The 21645-nt window shown below is 43.9% G+C and overlaps 1 protein-coding gene and 1 pseudogene across 1 annotated transcript; one reads left to right on the forward strand and one right to left on the reverse strand.

The window, feature by feature from the left end:
- Positions 1-12454: 12454 nt before the first annotated feature.
- LOC127343118 (molybdate transporter 2) lies at positions 12455-14343 on the reverse strand. The gene has a single exon (XM_051369222.1). It carries the CDS (start codon positions 14181-14183, stop codon positions 12834-12836), a length of 1350 nt encoding a protein of 449 aa, XP_051225182.1. The 5' UTR covers positions 14184-14343; the 3' UTR covers positions 12455-12833.
- A 1305-nt stretch (positions 14344-15648) lies between these two features.
- Positions 15649-21645, forward strand: LOC139838086 (putative pentatricopeptide repeat-containing protein At3g05240; annotated as a pseudogene).

Genomic DNA, 21645 nt, shown 5'->3' on the forward strand with positions numbered 1-21645 from the left:
CAGAATTGTAGGCATGTACAAGAGAGAAATAGAGACTTTTTTTTGGCCCAGGTGTGTACACATGAAAAACACATACACGTGACAGCCAAGAGTTTGCATGCTATGATAATTTCAGTGGGAACCAATGTTGACAGGGGCAAATAAGTGCATATGATTTGATCGATTGGTTTTGGGTACTCACTAGCATGCATGTACACGCGCTGGCTCTGGCACGTGCACGCGTGGGAACCTGGCCGTTGAGTCGTTGACTGAGCTGGTTCAAGCGTATCTTTCAGTTTGGATCGATAAACATAAGCGGCAACGACTGAGTATCTGGAAGAGCTTTCCCCAAGCGCTACGGGGAAGTTAGTTTCGAGTCAGGCGACGCAGCTCCCCGCAAGATGCAATCGTGAAAAGCAGAGATAAAAAGAGCCTCACGGGGGCACACGGAGGGTTGGAGATCTTTCTTCCCGGCCGGACGCCGGCGCCATAGCTCGTTTCCATAGAAGCCAATCTACAATCGCCATACCACACTCTGCACATTGTCTACCACCAATCCATCCACCAAATCCATCAAGCTCATCAAGCTACAGGTAGACATCACCAAGAACAAGATGCATACCGGCGAGAAGGCAGAAAGATCGTACGTCGTGCAGGTTATTTAGCAGGGCATCTCTATCTCCAAGGCTTTGAGCCAGCAGTTTATTTGGCGAGCGATCTTCATATCCAGATCACGGCTTTGAGCCAACAGATTATTCGGCGGGCGATTCCTATCCTTAATTACGGCTTTGAGCCAGCAGGTTATTTGGCGGGCGATGTCCATTTCGGATCATGGCTTCGAGCCAACAGGTTATTTGGCGGGCAATCTCTACAAGCAGGTTATTTGACCGGCGATCTTAGCCATACAGGTTATGTGACGGGTGATCTCTATCTCCGATCACGGCTTTGAGCCAGCAGGTTATGTGGCGGACGATCTCTACCCCGATCACGGCTTTGAGCTAGCATGTTATGTGGCGGCCGATCTCTACACCGAGGATTAGAGCCAGCATATTATGCGGCGGACGATCTCGATCTACCTCGGCGAGGCTTCGAGCCAATAAGTTGTGTGACAAGTAATCATCCGCCCAGATCGCATGTCCTTACAGATTTTACGTGTAGTCCATGATGGTACACGCAGCTTCGTGCCACACAGGTTATATGCCATACTGATTTTACGTGTACCTCTTGATGGGCACATTCAACTTGATGCAATATAGGTGTGATGAGTGATATTTATCTCCAATCACGACTTCAAACCAGCATGTTATCTAACGGGCAGTCATCATTTCCAAGCAAAGCAGGATATATGGAGCGCAGATGGAATTAATTCGCACGCATTGTCTGGTGAGATGAGACCCAGTTTAATAGCGACCGACGAGGCCGAACATTTACTTTGAAGCTATACAAGAACCTTTGGTCAATGAATCAAGACAACAGAAGTTTATGATCACAGATAAGGCCGAACGGAAAGCACAACAACATTTCGATAAATATTAGTCAGTGTAAACAAGATCATTGTAACATCCCATGTACAACTATTCTCATAGTGGATTTGGCCTCCGGGTCACCGTGGTTTTTTCCCTAATATGGGTTTTCCACGTAAAACTTTGTGTCAAGTCTGCTCCAACCTTTCTATTCTCCATGTTGCGGATTTAACACAAGAGCTAGTATTGATGACAGCGTAATCGGAGGTATTTCATGGACCAAATCTGGTCTATGGATGTAATTAACTGGAAAGTCTTTCGAGGCTCCAGGAATCAGGAATTTCACAATCGTCTTTGTCAGATATATTCAGGCGCAAATATAGAAAATACATCTGAGATGGAAATCTTTAAATTGTCGATAATCGATAAAATACAAGTGTTTCCATTTATGTGTATTTTCAACCCTTTTATTTGTATACAAATGTATACTGGCACGCCCGCACCTTAAATGCCAAGGCAGATGAATTTAAATATTTATCTCGCTAAAACAAATGGCACGCCCGGTGGGACGTGATTCTCCTCCCATCTTCGCTGTGCTTCAGTGGTCGTCGATAGCGCCTCATATGTTCTCAGGCATTGGTGATGTGGCATGTGCTTATGTCCTCGAAACGGTGCTAGAAGGTCTTTGTGGCACGGAATTCCTCAAGATGCCGTCTGTCTAATGAATATTCAAAATCACAGTGGTGAGATTTACTTGTTATGTCAGGATCAGTGTTTACCCGCATCAGCGAAGATAAGCTCAACTGAAAAGTATACAAGAAAAGAAGATTTATTTGGTCGTGTTGTGTCAAACCTCAGCAAGCTGGGATGGTCGCAGCTTTAGCAAAGTGTAGGCAATCGTCAATAGTACATGATTGAGTGCTAAGTACTGACGAGCTGAATTAGTTGTATTCAGGCGTCTGCCAATTTATTCGGTCAACAATCAGCCACTTCATAAACAGTACGTCTTGCCAGCACTACCAGCTTAAAATTATATTGGAGCGGCTATCAATGTTGCAAAATTTTACTTGCAAATACATGTGACATTGGTCATATACTCCAATTGTGAAGCTCATCCACAATCCTGTAGCCAGCCTTCGACACGGGCAACCACCCAACTTATTGACAATCCAATGGCATGTAACAAATGCCCACGGCGGTTTGCTCTTATCGGATCATGCTCTGGAACTCAGCTTAAAATTGGTGCCTCTTGGTGAGTTATGACCATGCAGGGGCAGGGCGTGAGGAAAGTATGAGGAGTTTTTACGAGAAATCATATAATTAACCAAGCGCTACACGGCCAGGGTTCTGCTTTTCTCCACATACACGCATCAGCGCTGCAGAGCTGCTCCTTCTCCCATGCAGACACACATACCTGGCGAACATATCGATCGCATCATACTATTGTTGTACACACAATACAAGAAGAAATAGTCACCGCTAGGTTCTTTCATGGCGATCTAAGATGATCAGTTTTTCGGTAATGGCTTGGTTCACCTACCTAATACATGTGTGTAGGTGCTAGACAAGTTCCCAGAAATATGTTGGTCAGAAATTTGTGTTGGTTCACCAGCCGAAATTCAGATATACAGGTGTTGATCAAGGGGATTATCATGCAGTTGGTATAGTTAACTGTCCAATCCTTTATCAAAAAAAATAGTTAACTGTCCAATCAATGTATCATCGAAAATAGTATGTGTGCATATTGTGGAGTCATTGTTTGCAACAAGTGACAAAAGTGGACCCTGCTCAACTCTAGACATGTGTCTTGATAAAAAGATCAGGAAAGTGAAGAGAAGGCCAGTACATGGTCTATTAGTTAAGCCAGATGACCAGCTGACGGCGTAGTCTATGCCTGGTTCAGTTTTCGTCCGACAAAGCTAGCAGCATACCAGTTCAGAATTTATTTCGGGCCCAGTTTCGACCTGAGATAGATCACAGGTGAAGAAGACGCATCACTCTAGGTGTTGTAAATCTTCAGTCCATTTGGCATCTGGAAAGTCTTGGATAAATTATTTAAACAAAAGCAGAGGCAGGTCTACACATGCTGATTCATAATGATATATAGAGGGTAAAGATTATGAGTATACATGACTCATTCGGGAAGCATCTGCAAAAGTTTTGGCCCAAACGGATCAATCTACATGGCTTAGTGTTCTCAGGAAGTTTGCACCCAATGTGTATGCGTTTTTTATGGAAGAAGAACGAGTTTGTGGAGGAGATCCTTTTATGTATTTATTAGACTATTTGGCGGTCAGACAGTGCGTCCAAATAACGCCATGCGAACACCAAGCCTGCTATCATGGAGAATCCCATGTTTTTATAGTACTGCATGCTGGTGTTATAATTTGCAAGATATTTAGATCCAGGTTAATTTGACGGCTATGTTTGTCCATGATACAAGGCACAGTGGTCACGTAGAAATATATTGTTTGCTAATGACAGAGAAAATAATTTCAACCTGGCTGCATGAGTATTTTTGGCAACTATACCGAACAAACTCACAATAAAAGATGCAAGTATTTGCTTTTGAACCCTGAACATAGTAATGCAGCAAAACTATGTATGCAGTAATCCAACTCTGAATTGAATGGTGCAGAAAGTTTGTGACAAATGCTCAGGTGAAATTTTGCGAAGGAGCATTATCCTAGAGATTCCGAACTTGTTCAGGTACAAAACAGATTCAGATGAGTTGCTACATACTCTCCATCATACCAATTATATGTAAAAGCCTAAGAGGTATGATTGGTAGATATAAAATGTATATGTTCTTTTAAAAGAAAGGCAGGGGCAGTGACATGGGGCAGTGAGAGAGATTAATATTGAAGACATATTATTCTCAGAAGCACACAAACTAATTTTGAAAGGAATCTTCAATATCTGAGTACACTCCAAAGAAGGAGAAGCATCGAAAAGGAACTGGCAAGATGTTAGCTGGGCTGTAAACACGAAATCCTTTGTAAAGAAAAAAAAAACAGGTAAGACCTGCCATTTTCGAGGCCCTCTTGAGCTATAAGCATATGTCTATGATATATGCCAGGTCACACTCAGAATTTGCAACAATACTCCTCAGGGTTAATGTTGTGCTAAGTAATCTTTACAGGAGTCTTACTGGGTGTCAAAACTGACAATAGCCATGCAACAACATTGAATTTGCAGATTTAGCTGGCATGATTAATGCACATGTAGCTGCTCAGCATATTATCACCACTTTATCTAAGGGAGTATGACCGGTATATCTCAAGAATTTGAGCTGATAACATGTTGCAAAAGGGGCAAAATAGCTTCCATTGTGGTGTCTCATTGATAAGACAAATTCAAGTTGAGAAAATATTTCTTCTCCAATTAGAGGGAGCAAGTCCTTAAACAGTTATTGCTAAACTAAACACGAAGTTGGCTCCTGACTGCCTGAATCTCTGAGGGCTAGCAATGGCAACAAGCCTTGCATATCAAATCCACTCCATCATGGGAATTCACTTCTTCCCATAGGGGGGCTCTGTTCAGGTGCAAAGGGCAACGTGAATGCCCAATATTCGATGTGTCGGGTGCTTCCCCACAATAACACATATAGGTTAGCATGTTGAGCATACATTGAAGAATGGGTTTACTGAATATCGGATATTCAGCATCCACTGACGGTATAGGTACAATATCTCTATGTCTCCACCAAATACAAAATACTCATCGGAATTGGCAACCCGGTGTTTGATTTGCCACTCTATAAAATTGGTGCCATGTGAACCGTGAAACCTTTCAACTCCATTAATTGGTGTCATCGCAGCAGCAAGGCGGTTGCACTAGAGTCGATAAAATTACTTTGAGGTGACGCATGATCTTACGCACACCTTAATAGTAAGCGAATGTCACATATATAGTGCGAGAATCCGGCCGGCACTATCACTAAGAGACAGTCGCAGGGTATTTCAGAACAATGGTATGATATTTCGCCACAATACAGTGGTATGATATTTCACCACACAATCCAGTGGTATTATTTTGCCACACAATGAAATGGTATGATATTTCACCATGATATGATATTTTAAGGAGCAGTGAAGCATGCCAACGCAGTTCATGTGGAACTGTGAAACCTTTCAACTCTATTGGTTGGCATCGTAGCAGCAAAGCGATCGCAGTAGAGCTGATAAACTACTTTGAGGTGAGGCATGATATTTCGCACACCTCAATAATACGGGAATGGTACATATATAGTATGAGAAACCTAGATGACACCTTCACTAAAAAACGGTCACAGGATATTCTTGGATAGTGGCATGATATTTCGCTACACCCTAAAATTAATACTTCTATAGCCATCAAACTCTACCATCCTATTGGCTGGCACCATTATGGTCGCAACGGGATTGACTCTCCATGACATGGATTTTCGTTGTGGAGTCATGGCTTTGTAGGTTTACACATGAGAATTGTCATCCTATTGGCTGGCACCATTACGGTCGCAATGGGATTGACTCTACAGGACATGGATTTTCGTTGTGGCATTTCCAAAATACAGGTTCATATATGAGATGTATCATCCTGTTGGCTGGCACCATTATGGTTGCAATGGGATTGACTCTACACGACATGGATTTTCGTCGTGGCATTTTCAAAATACAGCTTCATATATGAGGTTTATCATCCTATTGGTTGGGACTATGCTGGTCGCAATGGATTTTTTTTTATATCAGGCCACGACATGGATTTTCGTCATGGCTCAGCAGGTTTACATATGATATTTGTCATCCTATTGGCAGACACCATTATGGTCGCCACGGGGTTGACTCTACACGACATGGATTTTCTCATTGTGGAATTTCCAGAATTCAGGTTTCAAATGAGATTGACTTTCTATTATGGCTTATACACGACATGGTTTATTCGTTGTGTCTTTGCCAAAACAGACAGGTTTATATGAGTTTACAATCTTATTGGCTGGCACCATTAGTCGAAATGAGATGGATTCTATATCAAGGCTTATACATGACATGGATTATTCGTTGTGGCTTTGCCGATACAAAAATGAAGACAGGTTTATATGACATTTATCATCTTATTGATGGACACCATTACGGCTACGATGGCACGATTCTCTTGCATGGCATGTGCACAACATGGATTTTCGTTGTGGCATGGCCAAAGTATAGGTTCAGAATTCAACTGTCTCATCCTATAGGTTAGCAACATCAAGCTCGCGATGAGAATGACTCCCTATCATGGTGTGCATAGTACTGCATGGACTTTCATCCTTCTTTATTGCCAAATAATTTAGGAATGAGCTTGCCATTGTACTGGTTGGCACCATTATGGTCGCCAGGAATTGAGTCTCTATCATGGATATACACGACATGGCTTTCGTTGTGACATCGTCAAAGTTCAGGTTGGACGAACTACAAGGTTAACAGATAAACTTTATCATGGCATGGATCTTTGCCTTGGTTTTGTCAAACACACATGTTTGAAAGTTGAAATTATTCTAGCAACTTAGCAAGCCTATAGCATGGACTTAGTGATGTACCACTTTGTTGTTACAGTTCAGCTGAAAAATTACATGCACATGCCTTAGCGCTGAGTCACGCTGGGAGAATTATATGCCCAATTTTTTTTATGGTTAAGTGACGCTGGTATTGATAACAGGTTCAGGTATACATGAGACAATACATGATCAGCTGACACTACAAGTGCCTTGAGCGGGATTTCATTTTCCCACGGAATGAGCTAGTATATAAGCTCTTTGAGCAAGTATAAAAGTAAAACTTCAGTCCATAGTAAGTTGTTTGGCTAATAGATACAGGCACCCAATATAAGGGAATTCAATATATAATTATGCATTGGTCAGTACTGGTTTAGCACAAGAAGTGGCATGCATGAAGACTAAAGAATCGATGCAACATGGATGTTGCTGTCTAATATCAATCTACAACGAAGGCTTACCGGTCTTGCCAGCTCAGTTTCGCTAAGCACAGTCCGAATTGCTATGCATTCGCACTCTACTTAGCGAGGGGCATTTGTTTGATGATATTTTGTCATGGTTTTATAAATAAATTAGATTTGAATCATAATTGCAAGTGTGTGCAAAATATCAACAAGGTGACCAGACAAAAGAAAATGGCACAGAATTGTAGGCATGTACAAGAGAGAAATAGAGACTTTTTTTTGGCCCAGGTGTGTACACATGAAAAACACATACACGTGACAGCCAAGAGTTTGCATGCTATGATAATTTCAGTGGGAACCAATGTTGACAGGGGCAAATAAGTGCATATGATTTGATCGATTGGTTTTGGGTACTCACTAGCATGCATGTACACGCGCTGGCTCTGGCACGTGCACGCGTGGGAACCTGGCCGTTGAGTCGTTGACTGAGCTGGTTCAAGCGTATCTTTCAGTTTGGATCGATAAACATAAGCGGCAACGACTGAGTATCTGGAAGAGCTTTCCCCAAGCGCTACGGGGAAGTTAGTTTCGAGTCAGGCGACGCAGCTCCCCGCAAGATGCAATCGTGAAAAGCAGAGATAAAAAGAGCCTCACGGGGGCACACGGAGGGTTGGAGATCTTTCTTCCCGGCCGGACGCCGGCGCCATAGCTCGTTTCCATAGAAGCCAATCTACAATCGCCATACCACACTCTGCACATTGTCTACCACCAATCCATCCACCAAATCCATCAAGCTCATCAAGCTACAGGTAGACATCACCAAGAACAAGATGCATACCGGCGAGAAGGCAGAAAGATCGTACGTCGTGCAGGTTATTTAGCAGGGCATCTCTATCTCCAAGGCTTTGAGCCAGCAGTTTATTTGGCGAGCGATCTTCATATCCAGATCACGGCTTTGAGCCAACAGATTATTCGGCGGGCGATTCCTATCCTTAATTACGGCTTTGAGCCAGCAGGTTATTTGGCGGGCGATGTCCATTTCGGATCATGGCTTCGAGCCAACAGGTTATTTGGCGGGCAATCTCTACAAGCAGGTTATTTGACCGGCGATCTTAGCCATACAGGTTATGTGACGGGTGATCTCTATCTCCGATCACGGCTTTGAGCCAGCAGGTTATGTGGCGGACGATCTCTACCCCGATCACGGCTTTGAGCTAGCATGTTATGTGGCGGCCGATCTCTACACCGAGGATTAGAGCCAGCATATTATGCGGCGGACGATCTCGATCTACCTCGGCGAGGCTTCGAGCCAATAAGTTGTATGACAAGTAATCATCCGCCCAGATCGCATGTCCTTACAGATTTTACGTGTAGTCCATGATGGTACACGCAGCTTCGTGCCACACAGGTTATATGCCATACTGATTTTACGTGTACCTCTTGATGGGCACATTCAACTTGATGCAATATAGGTGTGATGAGTGATATTTATCTCCAATCACGACTTCAAACCAGCATGTTATCTAACGGGCAGTCATCATTTCCAAGCAAAGCAGGATATATGGAGCGCAGATGGAATTAATTCGCACGCATTGTCTGGTGAGATGAGACCCAGTTTAATAGCGACCGACGAGGCCGAACATTTACTTTGAAGCTATACAAGAACCTTTGGTCAATGAATCAAGACAACAGAAGTTTATGATCACAGATAAGGCCGAACGGAAAGCACAACAACATTTCGATAAATATTAGTCAGTGTAAACAAGATCATTGTAACATCCCATGTACAACTATTCTCATAGTGGATTTGGCCTCCGGGTCACCGTGGTTTTTTCCCTAATATGGGTTTTCCACGTAAAACTTTGTGTCAAGTCTGCTCCAACCTTTCTATTCTCCATGTTGCGGATTTAACACAAGAGCTAGTATTGATGACAGCGTAATCGGAGGTATTTCATGGACCAAATCTGGTCTATGGATGTAATTAACTGGAAAGTCTTTCGAGGCTCCAGGAATCAGGAATTTCACAATCGTCTTTGTCAGATATATTCAGGCGCAAATATAGAAAATACATCTGAGATGGAAATCTTTAAATTGTCGATAATCGATAAAATACAAGTGTTTCCATTTATGTGTATTTTCAACCCTTTTATTTGTATACAAATGTATACTGGCACGCCCGCACCTTAAATGCCAAGGCAGATGAATTTAAATATTTATCTCGCTAAAACAGACTGGTTCTCATAAACTCAGTACTTACAAATATGGTACTGTATATAATTTCTTTCTTCCAGTTAGTGAAAGGTGTCTTGCATAGATTGGACTATTTCCGATCAAGATTCTTATGGCAAGGTGATAGTGAGAAGAAAAAGTACCGGTTAACTAAATGGAGTGTTGTATGTCGTCCAAAATATCAAGGTGGACTTGGTGTCCATGATCTTGAAGTTAAGAACAAGGCCTTTCTTGGTAAATGGCTGGCCAGGTTGTTGACGGAGGATGGTGCGTGGCAACAACTACTGCGGAAAAAGTATGTTGGCTCAAAAGCGATCTCTCAGGTTCTTTAGAAACCAGGCGATTCCCTTTTTTGGGCGGGCATCATGGCAACTAAAAAATACTTTTTCCCATTTGGTTCTTTCTCCATTAAAAATGGGGCATATATACGGTTCTGCGAGGATAAATGGTTGGGAACAACCACTCTTCGCGAAGAGTATCCAGCTTTGTACAACATTGTTCGCCATAAAGGGGATACCTTACAGAAGGTGTTGGAAACTTCCCCTCCATCTATGGCATTCAGACGTGATCTTATTGGTCCCCGACTAGTCGCTTGGAACGAACTGCTTCAGCGGTTGGATTCAATCCACTTGGTTCAAGGGACGGATGAATTTCGTTGGAGTCTCACCAAAAATGGTGTATTTTCGGTCAGCTACATGTACAAAGCTCTATGTATTCCATCACAACCAGTTTTAAATAATAAACCCATCTGGAAGATGAAGATACCTCTTAAAACAAAAGTATTTGCATGGTATCTTCGTCGAGGTGTGATTCTTACTAAAGGTAACCTTGTAAAACGCAACTGGCATGGTTGTACGAAATGTGTGTTTTGTCAAGAAGATGAGACAATAAAACACCTCTTCTTCAGTTGTCGGGTTGCTAGATCTATATGGTCAATCATTCAGATATGGTCTACCTTATATCCACCTCGTAGCATTGCAAATATCTTTGGCAATTGGCTAAATAGGGTGGATTCTAGGTACAAAACTATTATCAGAGTGGGAGCGATTGCGGTAGCATGGTCGTTGTGGCTATGTAGAAATGATAAGGTTTTTAATGATAAAAATTCGTCTATCTTGCAAGTTATTTACCGGTGTACAGCTTTGCTCCGTTCATGATCGCCACTTCAGCGTTTGGAGGATCGAGACCTCTTTACGGAGGTATCTACACGATTGGAGAACACGGCTATGGAGTTTATTACCCAACATGGGTGGCTGCATAATCGGAGGATTGGGGCCAACAGAGCTCTATAGTAGTTGGCTTCTTGATATCTTTCTTTGTACCTTTTTTTTGCTTGATACTGGACTTTTAAACGGCCGTGTGCATCGTAGCTATGCAGAGGCTGGGTGTAATGCTTGAAACTTTTTTGAGTAATAACGCGCCTCTTATCGAAAAAAACGATGGCCAATTCTTCCTTAAACATTACTTTGCATCTGAAGATGCTTGGTCTGATGCCCCTGAAAATCTGATCATTTCTGATACACCAAATGGACCATGCTGCAATAACGAATAACTCGATGAAGAAAGGCCGATGGAAGGCTCTGAATCTTTTACAGGAGGGTCATGTTTTGCAAGTTTCGTAAAGGATTCAGATCCTGCCAGCAGATAGCTGCAAAGGCTAATTCAGTGTTGGCCCGCTCCAAAGTCCAAACAATGAACTATCGAAAACATTCAAATCTGCCACTGCAAGGCTAATTCAGTGAAGGGGGTGTTCGCGAAAGCACTGCAAGGCTTCGGCCACTGCCGCCGCCGACGACATCTACGGATGCCGTTCACCTTCTTAGAGGCGTGGCCATGACACACATCCTACAGCTGGTTGCCCTCCCCTGGGCGCTGTCTGCTGCCTGTTGACTTGCAATTTCTTCGAGGTCCTCCTCGAAATCCCTACTCACGATGCCCTGAGTCTTGTGGTGACTGGTTTCATTTAGACGGTGTGCCTTCGGTTTGCGCGGCCGCTCTCATGCCTAGGGTGGATGTCGGAGTTTGGGCTATGGCACGAGGGACATTGGTGGTTCTCAATAGCTGGTGGTTGTCAAAGACTTAGGTTTTCCTTGGGGTGGGAGTTGAAGCTTGCGTGAAAGCGTTGCACGGATACCCTATGCCGACAACGGTGACACTCACGAGCGCCATGTTCCTTCTTGGAGGCGTTGTCCGGAAGCTTCCCCCTTTGAACTCCGAAGACTCGCCTGCTCACTTGCGCAGTTAGCTAGTTTCTTAGATGTTGGTGGTCTTCTGTCAGGCGGCCTAATGTGCTTCTTCAGTTTGGTGCAGCTCTACGGAGTGGCAGCTAGTCGCTGAAGCATCAGGTTGAGCTGGCGGTGTTTAGCTTTAGTCTCAGGCGCACTTGTAGATCTTGTAGAGTGGAGATTTGCTCAGCTCTATCCGGTCTTTCTTGGTTTAGACTTTAGCTTCGCACCTGACCTGAGCATGTATTTCTAGCTGGCAACCCTAGTTTTTTTTTTGTTGCCTTTGTTGTACTCGTGGCCGGTTGATGAGTTTGCTAATTGAGTAAATTTCATTTTTTACCCCTTATTTTGTCATTTGTGACAATGATTACCCATTTAGTAGAAAGTTAATTTAAATTCACGCTCATCGAGTCTTATGTTTAAAAAGATTCATAAAACGAACTACAGGCGGGATTGTAGCGGGATATCGCTTACATCTCTAGCCCGTAGAGTGGGATGCCTCTGTTGGGACGAATCGCTCAGACAGCAGTGTATGTTTTTTATTTGAGGAAACAACAATTCTCTCCTGATATTTTTATAATTTTTTGGGTTTTTTTATGACTACAGACTATGTAATATTTACAAATAAGCAAAATTAAGAAAGAGAGCTAATCCATGATTGGAAGTTGACGCATTTCTTGCTTCTGGCTCTGTGGATAAAACATGGCCAATTGTTCCTTAAACTTTGGTTTGCATCTGAAGATGCTTGGACTGATGCCTCTGAAAATCTGATCACTTCTGATACTGTACACCAAATGGACCATGCTGCAAGAATGAATACCTCGATGAAGAAAGGCCGATGGAAGGCTCTGAATCTTTACCAGGAGGGTCATGTTTTTGGAAGTTCAGTAAAGGATTCAGATCCTATCAGCAGATAGCTAAACAATGAAGCATCTTCAAAGTTCAAACAATGAACTATCTAAACATTGAAATCAACATCAGCTCGTGTTATTTTTATGAAGCATCTCCATCACCGTCTTCCCTAGCGTTGTTCGCCGATCGCCGGCGACCATCGACCAACAAGCCCTTTGTAGTCCACGTCCCTGAGGCGCAGCAGCAGGTAGAGCAGAATCCCGGAGATGAACCCCAGGGCGGCGCTGGAGCCAGTAAGCGAGACGCCGGCGCAGACGAGCATGACGAAGGACTCCTCCTTGGTCCCCATGTCGCGCGACGCCATGGCGAGCTCGATCCCAGAGAAGAGCAGCATGACGCCGAGTATGCCGATCGGGAACTGCCCGATGATGGTCACGATCGAGTTGCCGAACACTACCCCGAGGACGAGCTTGCCGATGGCGAGGAACACGACGGACGCGCCGCTCCTGCCGCCGAACCGGTACTGTCCCGCCAGCCCGCCGGCGCCGTGGCAGCAGGGCATGGCGCCGAACCAGCATCCCACGAAGTTCATGAGCCCGACGCTGATGGAGACCCTCGCCGGCGAGAGCTCGGCCCGCTCCGGGAACAGGTCCGACGACAGCTTGCAGACGGCGATCACGGAGTTGAGCACGGAGAGCGGGAGCTGCGGCACCGCGCCCTCCCAGAACCCGGTCTTGAAGTCGTCCCACGTTATCTTGACCAGCCGCAGCGGCGCCGGCCCGAATCGGAGGCCTTGCACGATCGACGGATCGCGAACGAAACAGAGCAGCAGGCCGAGCGCGAAGACGATCAGCGCCGCGGGGACGCGGCTGCAGGCGCGACGGCGCCGACGGTTGGTGCCGTCGCCGTCCTCGTCGTCGCCGGAGCCGGTGGCGAGGATGATGAAGAGCAGCGCGACGAGCGCGAGCACCAGGCCGTCGAGGCCGAGGAGGGAGCGAGGGGTGGAGGTGGAGGCAGAGGAGGAGGTGGAGAAGTCCTGGGAGTAGCGGATGTACTTGACGGCGGTGAAGGCGAAGGAGAGGCCCTGGGAGAGCTGTATGCCGCGGACGACGGGCAGCGGGAGGACGCGGTAGAGGGAGGTCATGAGGCCGGTGGCGCCGAGGACGATGAGCACGGCGCCGACGGCGAGGCCGGCGGCCATGATCTGCGGGATGGTGAGGTGCGCGGAGGAGAGCGCGACGGCGGCGATGGACTTCATGGGCTGGACGGGCATGGGGATCCCAAAGAGGAAGCCGGTGGCGAAGTTGTAGAGCGCGGTGAAGATGAGGGTGGTGCCGAGGTCGAGGTGGGACGCCAGGGAGAGAGCGAGCACGATGGGGATGTAGGTGCCCAGGTCGCCCACCGCGCCGCCCAGCTCCGACCACACGGAGGTCTTGAGGCGGACGGACTGCGGGAGGAAGTCGCAGCGGCGGCCGCCGTCCTCGCCGGGGAGGAGCGGGTCGCCGGCGGAGGATGCCATTAGCTGCAACGACCTTCTTCAGATATGTTTGGCTTGCACGTCACTGGCTGGTTGGATGATGTCTGTCTGCAGCAGTGAACCGAGCTAAAAATATACTTATGCAAAGGAGGTTTCATCCAAATTCCCGAATCTGCACAATTGGACGCTTGATGAAGATCTGAAGGAGAATGTGATGGCTGCTGCAACGTGTATGTCCAGACGGTCAATTGACTTTTGGGAGGACGAGGGGACGATTGTCTAGGATCACAAGGATGGGATAGATATTTCTCTAGTTTGCGTGGTCACTTCGGCACTTCTCTCCCCAAGCGACACCATTGTTTGCGTTGGTAACCTGGATACCTTTTGCAAATTGATGTAGACACTAGACATACATGGTGGGGAGATATTCCACGAGAAATTATCTTTAGCTAGGGTGGTTGGCAGCGTTCTAATAGGATGCAAAATGCATGATCTCAAAAAAAAATAAGAGGATACAAAATGCATAGGCAATTGATCCATTCTATTTTTCGATGGCCGTAATGTGATCCGTTATTTGTAGGATTTGAAACTTGAGACTTTTTATAAAAAAACGGTTGTATGCATCATTTTAATGCAGAGGCCGAGATAAATCTTCCATTTTAGAAAAAAAAAATCCGTGAGAAATTGTATTTTACATGTAATACCGATTTCAGGGATCGGAAGGATAGTGTCTTTCCCAGGATAGTATCACATGATCCCAAACTTCAAATGTTACCAAGATACCACTCCTCAAAATTTAAATTCATAAGTTTCTTTTTTTAAAAACAATCTATGACTCTACCATAAAATTTACTGAACCAAATTTGAAGCACACCGAGAGCAATGAAAAAGACAAATCTAACATAAATAGTACTATCAAAATACAAAATCACAAAGTAACACTATTCACAAATCAAATTATCCTTTTTTTTTCTCCATGTGCATTTCAAATTTGGTTCTGAAATCTCTAGGTATTGGAGAAACACATCTTTTGGACATGCACATATTTTTTCTAAAAAAACTAGAAGCTTGTAAATTTAATTTTTGAGGAGTGCTATCATGGTATCATTTGAAGTCTGAGATCATGCGATACTTTCCAATGTCTTTCCTTTTGGTGCAAACTTTGCTGTCAAATGTTGTTAGACAAATTTAAGTTCGATATCACGCACGGCGGGTGATGATGGAATTTGTCTCCCTGACCTTATCAATTGGTTTCATGTTCACTTGGTAATTCATACATGCCTCTATACATAAACTCTAGTCGTTGCTCTACACCAACATTTCGAGATGTATTAAAAAATGCCAAGGCCCACGCTAGGCGTCGGTCGCCCACCGGGGACCTGAAATCGGTCGTCCTCCGAGCCATTGGATCCACATCCGATACCCAAAACTAACTGAACCAAAATTTTGCATTTACCCTCTCAACTTTCGCTAAATCAACCCAAAGTTTCAACCCATAACTTTGGCCATGTCACTTTCGATATTTACGGCAAATATGTCACCATGTTGATTTTTCCCAAGGACTGCAACACAAATTTCCCCCGAGTACAATAAAAACTAAGTATTACAACAAAAATGTAGCAGGACTTTTTAAAAGTAATAGTACAATAAAATAGTTAAAACAACAATTTTTACTACAAATCGATTGCAATAAATATCGTTAACAATTTCAATAAAAATCCCACACAAACCGTGACCATCCGAGCTCGAATACCAGCCATCTCTTGCCTTCTCCCCTACACTACACCTTGAACACCATCAAGCCATGCTTTACCTGAACTTCCGCCCCAGCACGACAAGCCAGGCGCGCGCCTAGCACGACCATCTCCTCGCCCACCTCTCCGCCTCCGCCTCGCGAGCCCACCTTGCTTAATTAGCTCCACGGCCGGCTCCGACCGGTCTGTTGCCGGCCGGCTTGTCACCCTCCTCGCCTCCCCTTTGGCGAGGCATGGCATGCCCTACGCGAGCGGGGTGTTCGATGGAATTGCCGAACCAACAACATTCCTCTGGAACTGTATGATACGAGGGTACAACAGTTGCGACGCCCCTGCGGATGAATTGGTGTTGTTCAGGGTGATGCTTCGGAGGGGAGCCTCCCCTGATAATTACACGATGGCTGCGGCCGTGTCCTCGATCTCGAGTGTTGGCTTTGCTGGCTGCAAGTGTAGGCCAACTGGGGACGCGGTGCATGGACTGGTTCGGAAGAATGAGTTTGCGTCGGATGTGTTTCTCATGTCAGGTCTTGTTAATTTCTACGGTTCCTTCAGAAGTGTTGACGATGCAAAGAAGGTTTTGAGGATATGCATAAGCGGGATGTGCTGTCTTGGACGTTGATGATCTCAGTGCGGTCAGTGGAATCATGTGTCGAGCTTGCTTGCTCAGATGCAATTGGAAGGTAATAGGCCTAACAAGGTCATGGTTATAATCCCTCTTTCAGCGTGCGGCCAAGTGCAGGATGTAGACAGAGGACGGTGGGTGTATGCGCGCATTGATGAATACAGCATTGAGGCTGATCTCAGTGTCAGGAATGCACTCATAAGCATGTATGTGAAGTTTGGATGCATTTCTGAATTCTGATGCACTGAAAACATTTCAGAGCATGCCGGTAAGAAATGCTACTCCCTCCAGTTCAAAATAATTTGTGTGTAGGTACATCCATTTTTGGGCAATTATTTTGAACCGGAGGGAGTAAATCATGGAACACGTTGATTGATGGGTTTGTGCAGACTGGGAAGCATAAAGAATTACTAAGAAATGTTTGAAGAGATGTCATCAGTTGGTGTAATTCCTAATGTGATTACTCTTGTCGGTGTCTTATCGTCATGTGCACAGCTAGGCGATCTTCAGAAAGGGAGACACTTTCGCAATTATATTAAAGATCATGGGATCCGTTTTGACATCATCCTTAAAAAATCTTTGATTAACATGTATGCCAAATGTTGTGATATGGCTGCTGCGGAAATGGTTTTTTGAAAGAATGGCAAACAGGGATACAGTGTACTGGAAAGCCATGGTTTGTGGTAATGTGAAAGGACTTCTTTGAAGAGATAAATGTTGAAGATGTTGTAGCTAGTGAAATGGCACTGGTTAGTCTACTTTCTGCTTATTCGCAGCTTGGAGTACTTGATAAAGGAGAAGGATACACTCTTATATAGAAGAGAAGGGTGTAAGAAAATACGTATGGCTTTAAAGTGCCCTGGTGGATATGTATGCAAATGCGGCTGCACTGACAAAGCTGCTAAAATATTTTGTACTACAATGCAGCACAAACAAATCTTCACATGAAATGCTATGATTGGGGGCCTAGCCAGCAATGGAAAGGGAAGAGAAGCAGTACTAAAGCACTTTGAACAAATGCAGAAGTTAAGAGATGAAAAGCCTGACGCTATTACTCTAAAGGTAGTTCTTGGTGCCTGTGCGCATGTAGGAATGCTTGATGAGGGGTTCTATTACTTCTATTCCATGCAGAGCCTTGGTGCCGTCCCTGAAGTTGAGCACTATGGTTGCGTAGTAGACCTCCTGAGTAGAGCTGGGCTGCTAGACGAAGCATATTATTTTATGGAGAAGATGCCGATACAGCCCAATCCTGTAACTTGGGGATCATTTCTTGCAGCTTGTAGAGTTGATCATAGAATGGAACTAGCAAAGAAAATTGGACAGCACATTATTGATTTAGCTCCTAACGACGTGGGAGCACATGTCCTAATTTCAAACTTACATGCTAAGAAGTTCAGTGGGATGATGTAGAACAGCTAAGAGGGCTGATAGGAAGTAAAGGTGTAGAGAAATCTCCTGACCATAGCTCCATCCAAGTCTATACATGCTTCATAGTTCATACTTTGTAATGTAAGTTACAAGTGAATACGTACATGACTTGACTTAATACACGAGGTTGACAGGCATGTTGCCACCTTATCAGTGCAATTGTTGTTTTATGCCAGAAATCTCAGACATGATCTATCCCACTGCTGAGTACATATGCGATGTTTTTTGCTCATATTTTCATTGCACGGGCCAGTGCTGTATGCATAGATCAGTATGCAAAGTAAACAAAATTGAAAAATCATAGGTCGCAGATTCACATCCAATGCTTCTGGAAACTAATATAAACTTCTCCATGCCTAATAGCATGATCTAGAAAATGTTTGTGTATAATGGAAGACATGCAAACCATATGCTGAACTCTCATCTAGTACAAGATCTAGAGAATTATGCTACCCAGGGAATGATTGTGTGCAAGTTCAAGTTATGGCTTGCAAATGACATCCCAAACTTTCATGTGGTAAAAAATTCAGAGAAATATGCTAAGAACGCTAATGTGCATCGTCTAAGATTTGCCATGCAAGTCCTATTGTGACTTGTACAGGACCTATAGAAATAGACTAGTACTCCTGGCTTCGAACAACTATTTCAGGCATCTGAGATGTACACATTTACTTCCTTTTATGCCCCCAAGGACTAACCGACTGTCCAATTATTCTATAAGCAACTATCAGGGTATTTAACTTTCGTTGCTATGATATTGTACTCTTATTGTGCATTTTGTAAGTCTATTTGATCTCTCATTTTCTTATTTCTGCCAGCCATGAATTATTGTGAATCGTGCTAAACAAATGTTTGTGCAAAATTCTTAGATTATTGATGAGTCATGCTATTCCAAGCCAATACTTTTGATTAATGTTCTCATTAGTTGTTCGAAATATTTTAATTCCAAAAGAGATCAGCCATATAGAAGAATAGTTCACATACATGTGGTCCAAGTCTGGATATGCTTCATTCTTCATAATGTTAATTACTAGTAAATCGATCATGTGACTAGTAATACACAAGGTCGACAGGACCATTGCCACCAGCCCACGGTAACAATGCAGTTATTGTTTTATTCCAGAGACATCAGGTACGATATGCTCCATTCCTCTGTAGATATGTGTTTTGTTCCTTATTCATTCTAGCGTTGATGCATAGATTCATATGGATGGCAAAAAATGGATCATATGTCACAAACTCATACCTAGTACTTCTGCAAAGTCAGATAAACTTGTCCATATCTAATATTATCAGGAAACTACTTATGTGCATAAGGGAAGCTATGACTTACAAACCACATTTCCAATTTTCATTTCATGCAGGATCTAGAGAAATATGCTCAGCGAATGCTTTCGTGCATATTGAAGTCGTGACTTGCAAATTGTGTCGTACATTTTCATGTAGACAAGTAGTAATACTTATGACAGACATATGAATGTACTCTATGTTTTATGCCATTGAAGGCTTGCCAATTATTCAATTATAAGCAACTACCAGGGCTGTTCTACGTATGTTTTAGTCATTGACTGTTAGAGCAAATCCTGTTAGAGCAAATCCTGTTATGAACAAGCTTCTTCTGCCATGCCAAACAGCCTTCATCAAGGGGAGATTCATCACTGATGGTGTGATGCTGCTTGAGGAGGTGCTGAGAGAAGAGAAATTTAGGAAAAACCAAGGTGTGGTGCTGAAAATTGACTTTGAGAAAGCTTATGATAAGGTAAATTGGGGATTTTTGTTTGACTGCTGTAAACAAAAAGGCTTTAGTAGCAATTGGCTGACTTGGATTAAAAAAGCAGTTGCTGGTGGGACCCTCAGTGTCAAAGTTAATGACACAGTGGGCCCATATTTCACTAGTCATAAGGGAGTTAGGCAAGGGGATCCCTTTGCCCCATTCCTGTTTAACATGGCAGCCAACAACTTAGCAAAAATGGTTCAGTTGGCTCAATCCAATGGTCTGATCACAGGTCTGGCAGAAAATCTTGTGACCAATGGTACTGCAATCCTTCAGTATGCTGATGACACCATTCTTCTGATTCAGGATGTTGCTCAACAAGCTGTGAATTTGAAATTGTTGTTTTATAGTTTTGAGGCTATGTCTGGCTTGAAAATCAACTTTGAAAAAGTGAGGTGTTGATGATTCTGGATGATGTGGACAAGCAGAATTTCTATTCTGAGTTATTCAATTGCCAGAAGGCCACATGGCCCATTAAGTACTTAGGAACTCCTGTTTGTGCCAAGAGAACCTCTGTTTCTGAGATGAAGTTTCTGGGAGAAAAAACCATGAAAAAATGAGTGGTTGGATTGGCAACTCTATGTCTATTGGTGGGAGGTTAGTCAAGATTGATGCATGTCTTTCCAGTACTGCTGTTTACCAGATGTCTCTGAGAATTTTACATAAAACAAATTTAGAGCAAATTGACAAACCAATTAGATCCTTCTTCTGGGCTGGTAGTGCTGATAAGAGAAAGTATCATTTTGTAAAATGGAAGTGGATTTGCAGACCTAAGCAGAAGGGTGGTTTGGGAGTTAAAGACCTGTTCAAATTCAACATCAGCCTGATGTGTAAGTGGTGGTGGAAACTGGAACAGAATATTGGTCCTTGGCAGGATTTCATGAGAGTAAAGTACCTGAGAGGCAAAGGTGTGTACTATGCTAAGCATAGACCTGGAGATTCTTCACTCTGGTCTGACATGTTGCATGTTAGGAGTATTTATCTCTGTGGCAGGAGAATGAGAGTTGGGGATGGTAAGCTGACTAGCTTCTGGGGTGACTCTTGGTGTAGTATTAGCCCTCTCAAGGATATGTTCCCAGTTCTGTTTGATGTCTGCAATAATCAAAGTGTTACTGTTGCTGAGGCAGCTGGTATGGACTGGAGATTCACTTACAGAAGATGGCTGACACCTGATTTGATCATCCAGGAGGCTGGTCTGATTCGTTTAATGAGTCAGATCAACTTGTCACAGGAAAAAGACTCTCCCCGGTGGAAGTGGTCAAAAAGTGGAGAGTTTACTGTGAAATCTGTGTATAAGCATCTGTGCAGGAATGGTTTGGATAGATCTTTTAAGCATCTCTGGAAAAGCAAGATACCCCTTAAAATCAAAATCTGGCTTTGGCTAATCTGGCATAATGCCATTGCTACAAAAGATAATCTGCTCAAAAGAAATTGGTCTGGTAATCCAACTTGCCAGTTCTGCAATGAACAGGAAACTATCAACCATATTTTCCTTGATGCTCTGCTGCCAAGTTTGTCTGGAGCACTGTTGCTACTGCCATTAATTCCCCCACGCGCCCTGGGAGTTTCTCCCAATTTTTTTGGTGGTTTCCCCAATTTGTTCCTGCTAGCCGAAACACTCAAATTGCTGGGCTGGCAGCTATATGTTGGTCCATCTGGAAGCTTAGGAACAGAGCCTGCTTTGAGAAAAAACTAATTAGTTCGCCTGCTGAACTAATCAACTATGCTGTTGTCTTTATGAAATATTGGTCAGGTCTTCATGGAGAACAAGATGTCCTGGAGCTTCGTGCTGGTGCTGATGGCCTGCTGAGGCTTGCTGCGTCTGTTGGAACAGCTGGAGCCTCTTCTGGGAATGCAGGAAATGGAAATCGTCTTCGCCTGGAGAACAGGAGCCCTGATGACAGAAATGCTGATGGAAATCGTTAA

The sequence above is a fragment of the Lolium perenne genome, chromosome 3 (genome assembly GCF_019359855.2).
Source record: "Lolium perenne isolate Kyuss_39 chromosome 3, Kyuss_2.0, whole genome shotgun sequence".
Taxonomy (NCBI): Eukaryota; Viridiplantae; Streptophyta; class Magnoliopsida; order Poales; family Poaceae; genus Lolium; species Lolium perenne.

Coding starts and splice junctions, on each gene's coding strand:
- LOC127343118 (XM_051369222.1), bottom strand. CDS start 14,183: ATGGCATCCTCCGCCGGCGACCCGCTCCTCCCCGGCGAGGACGGCGGC.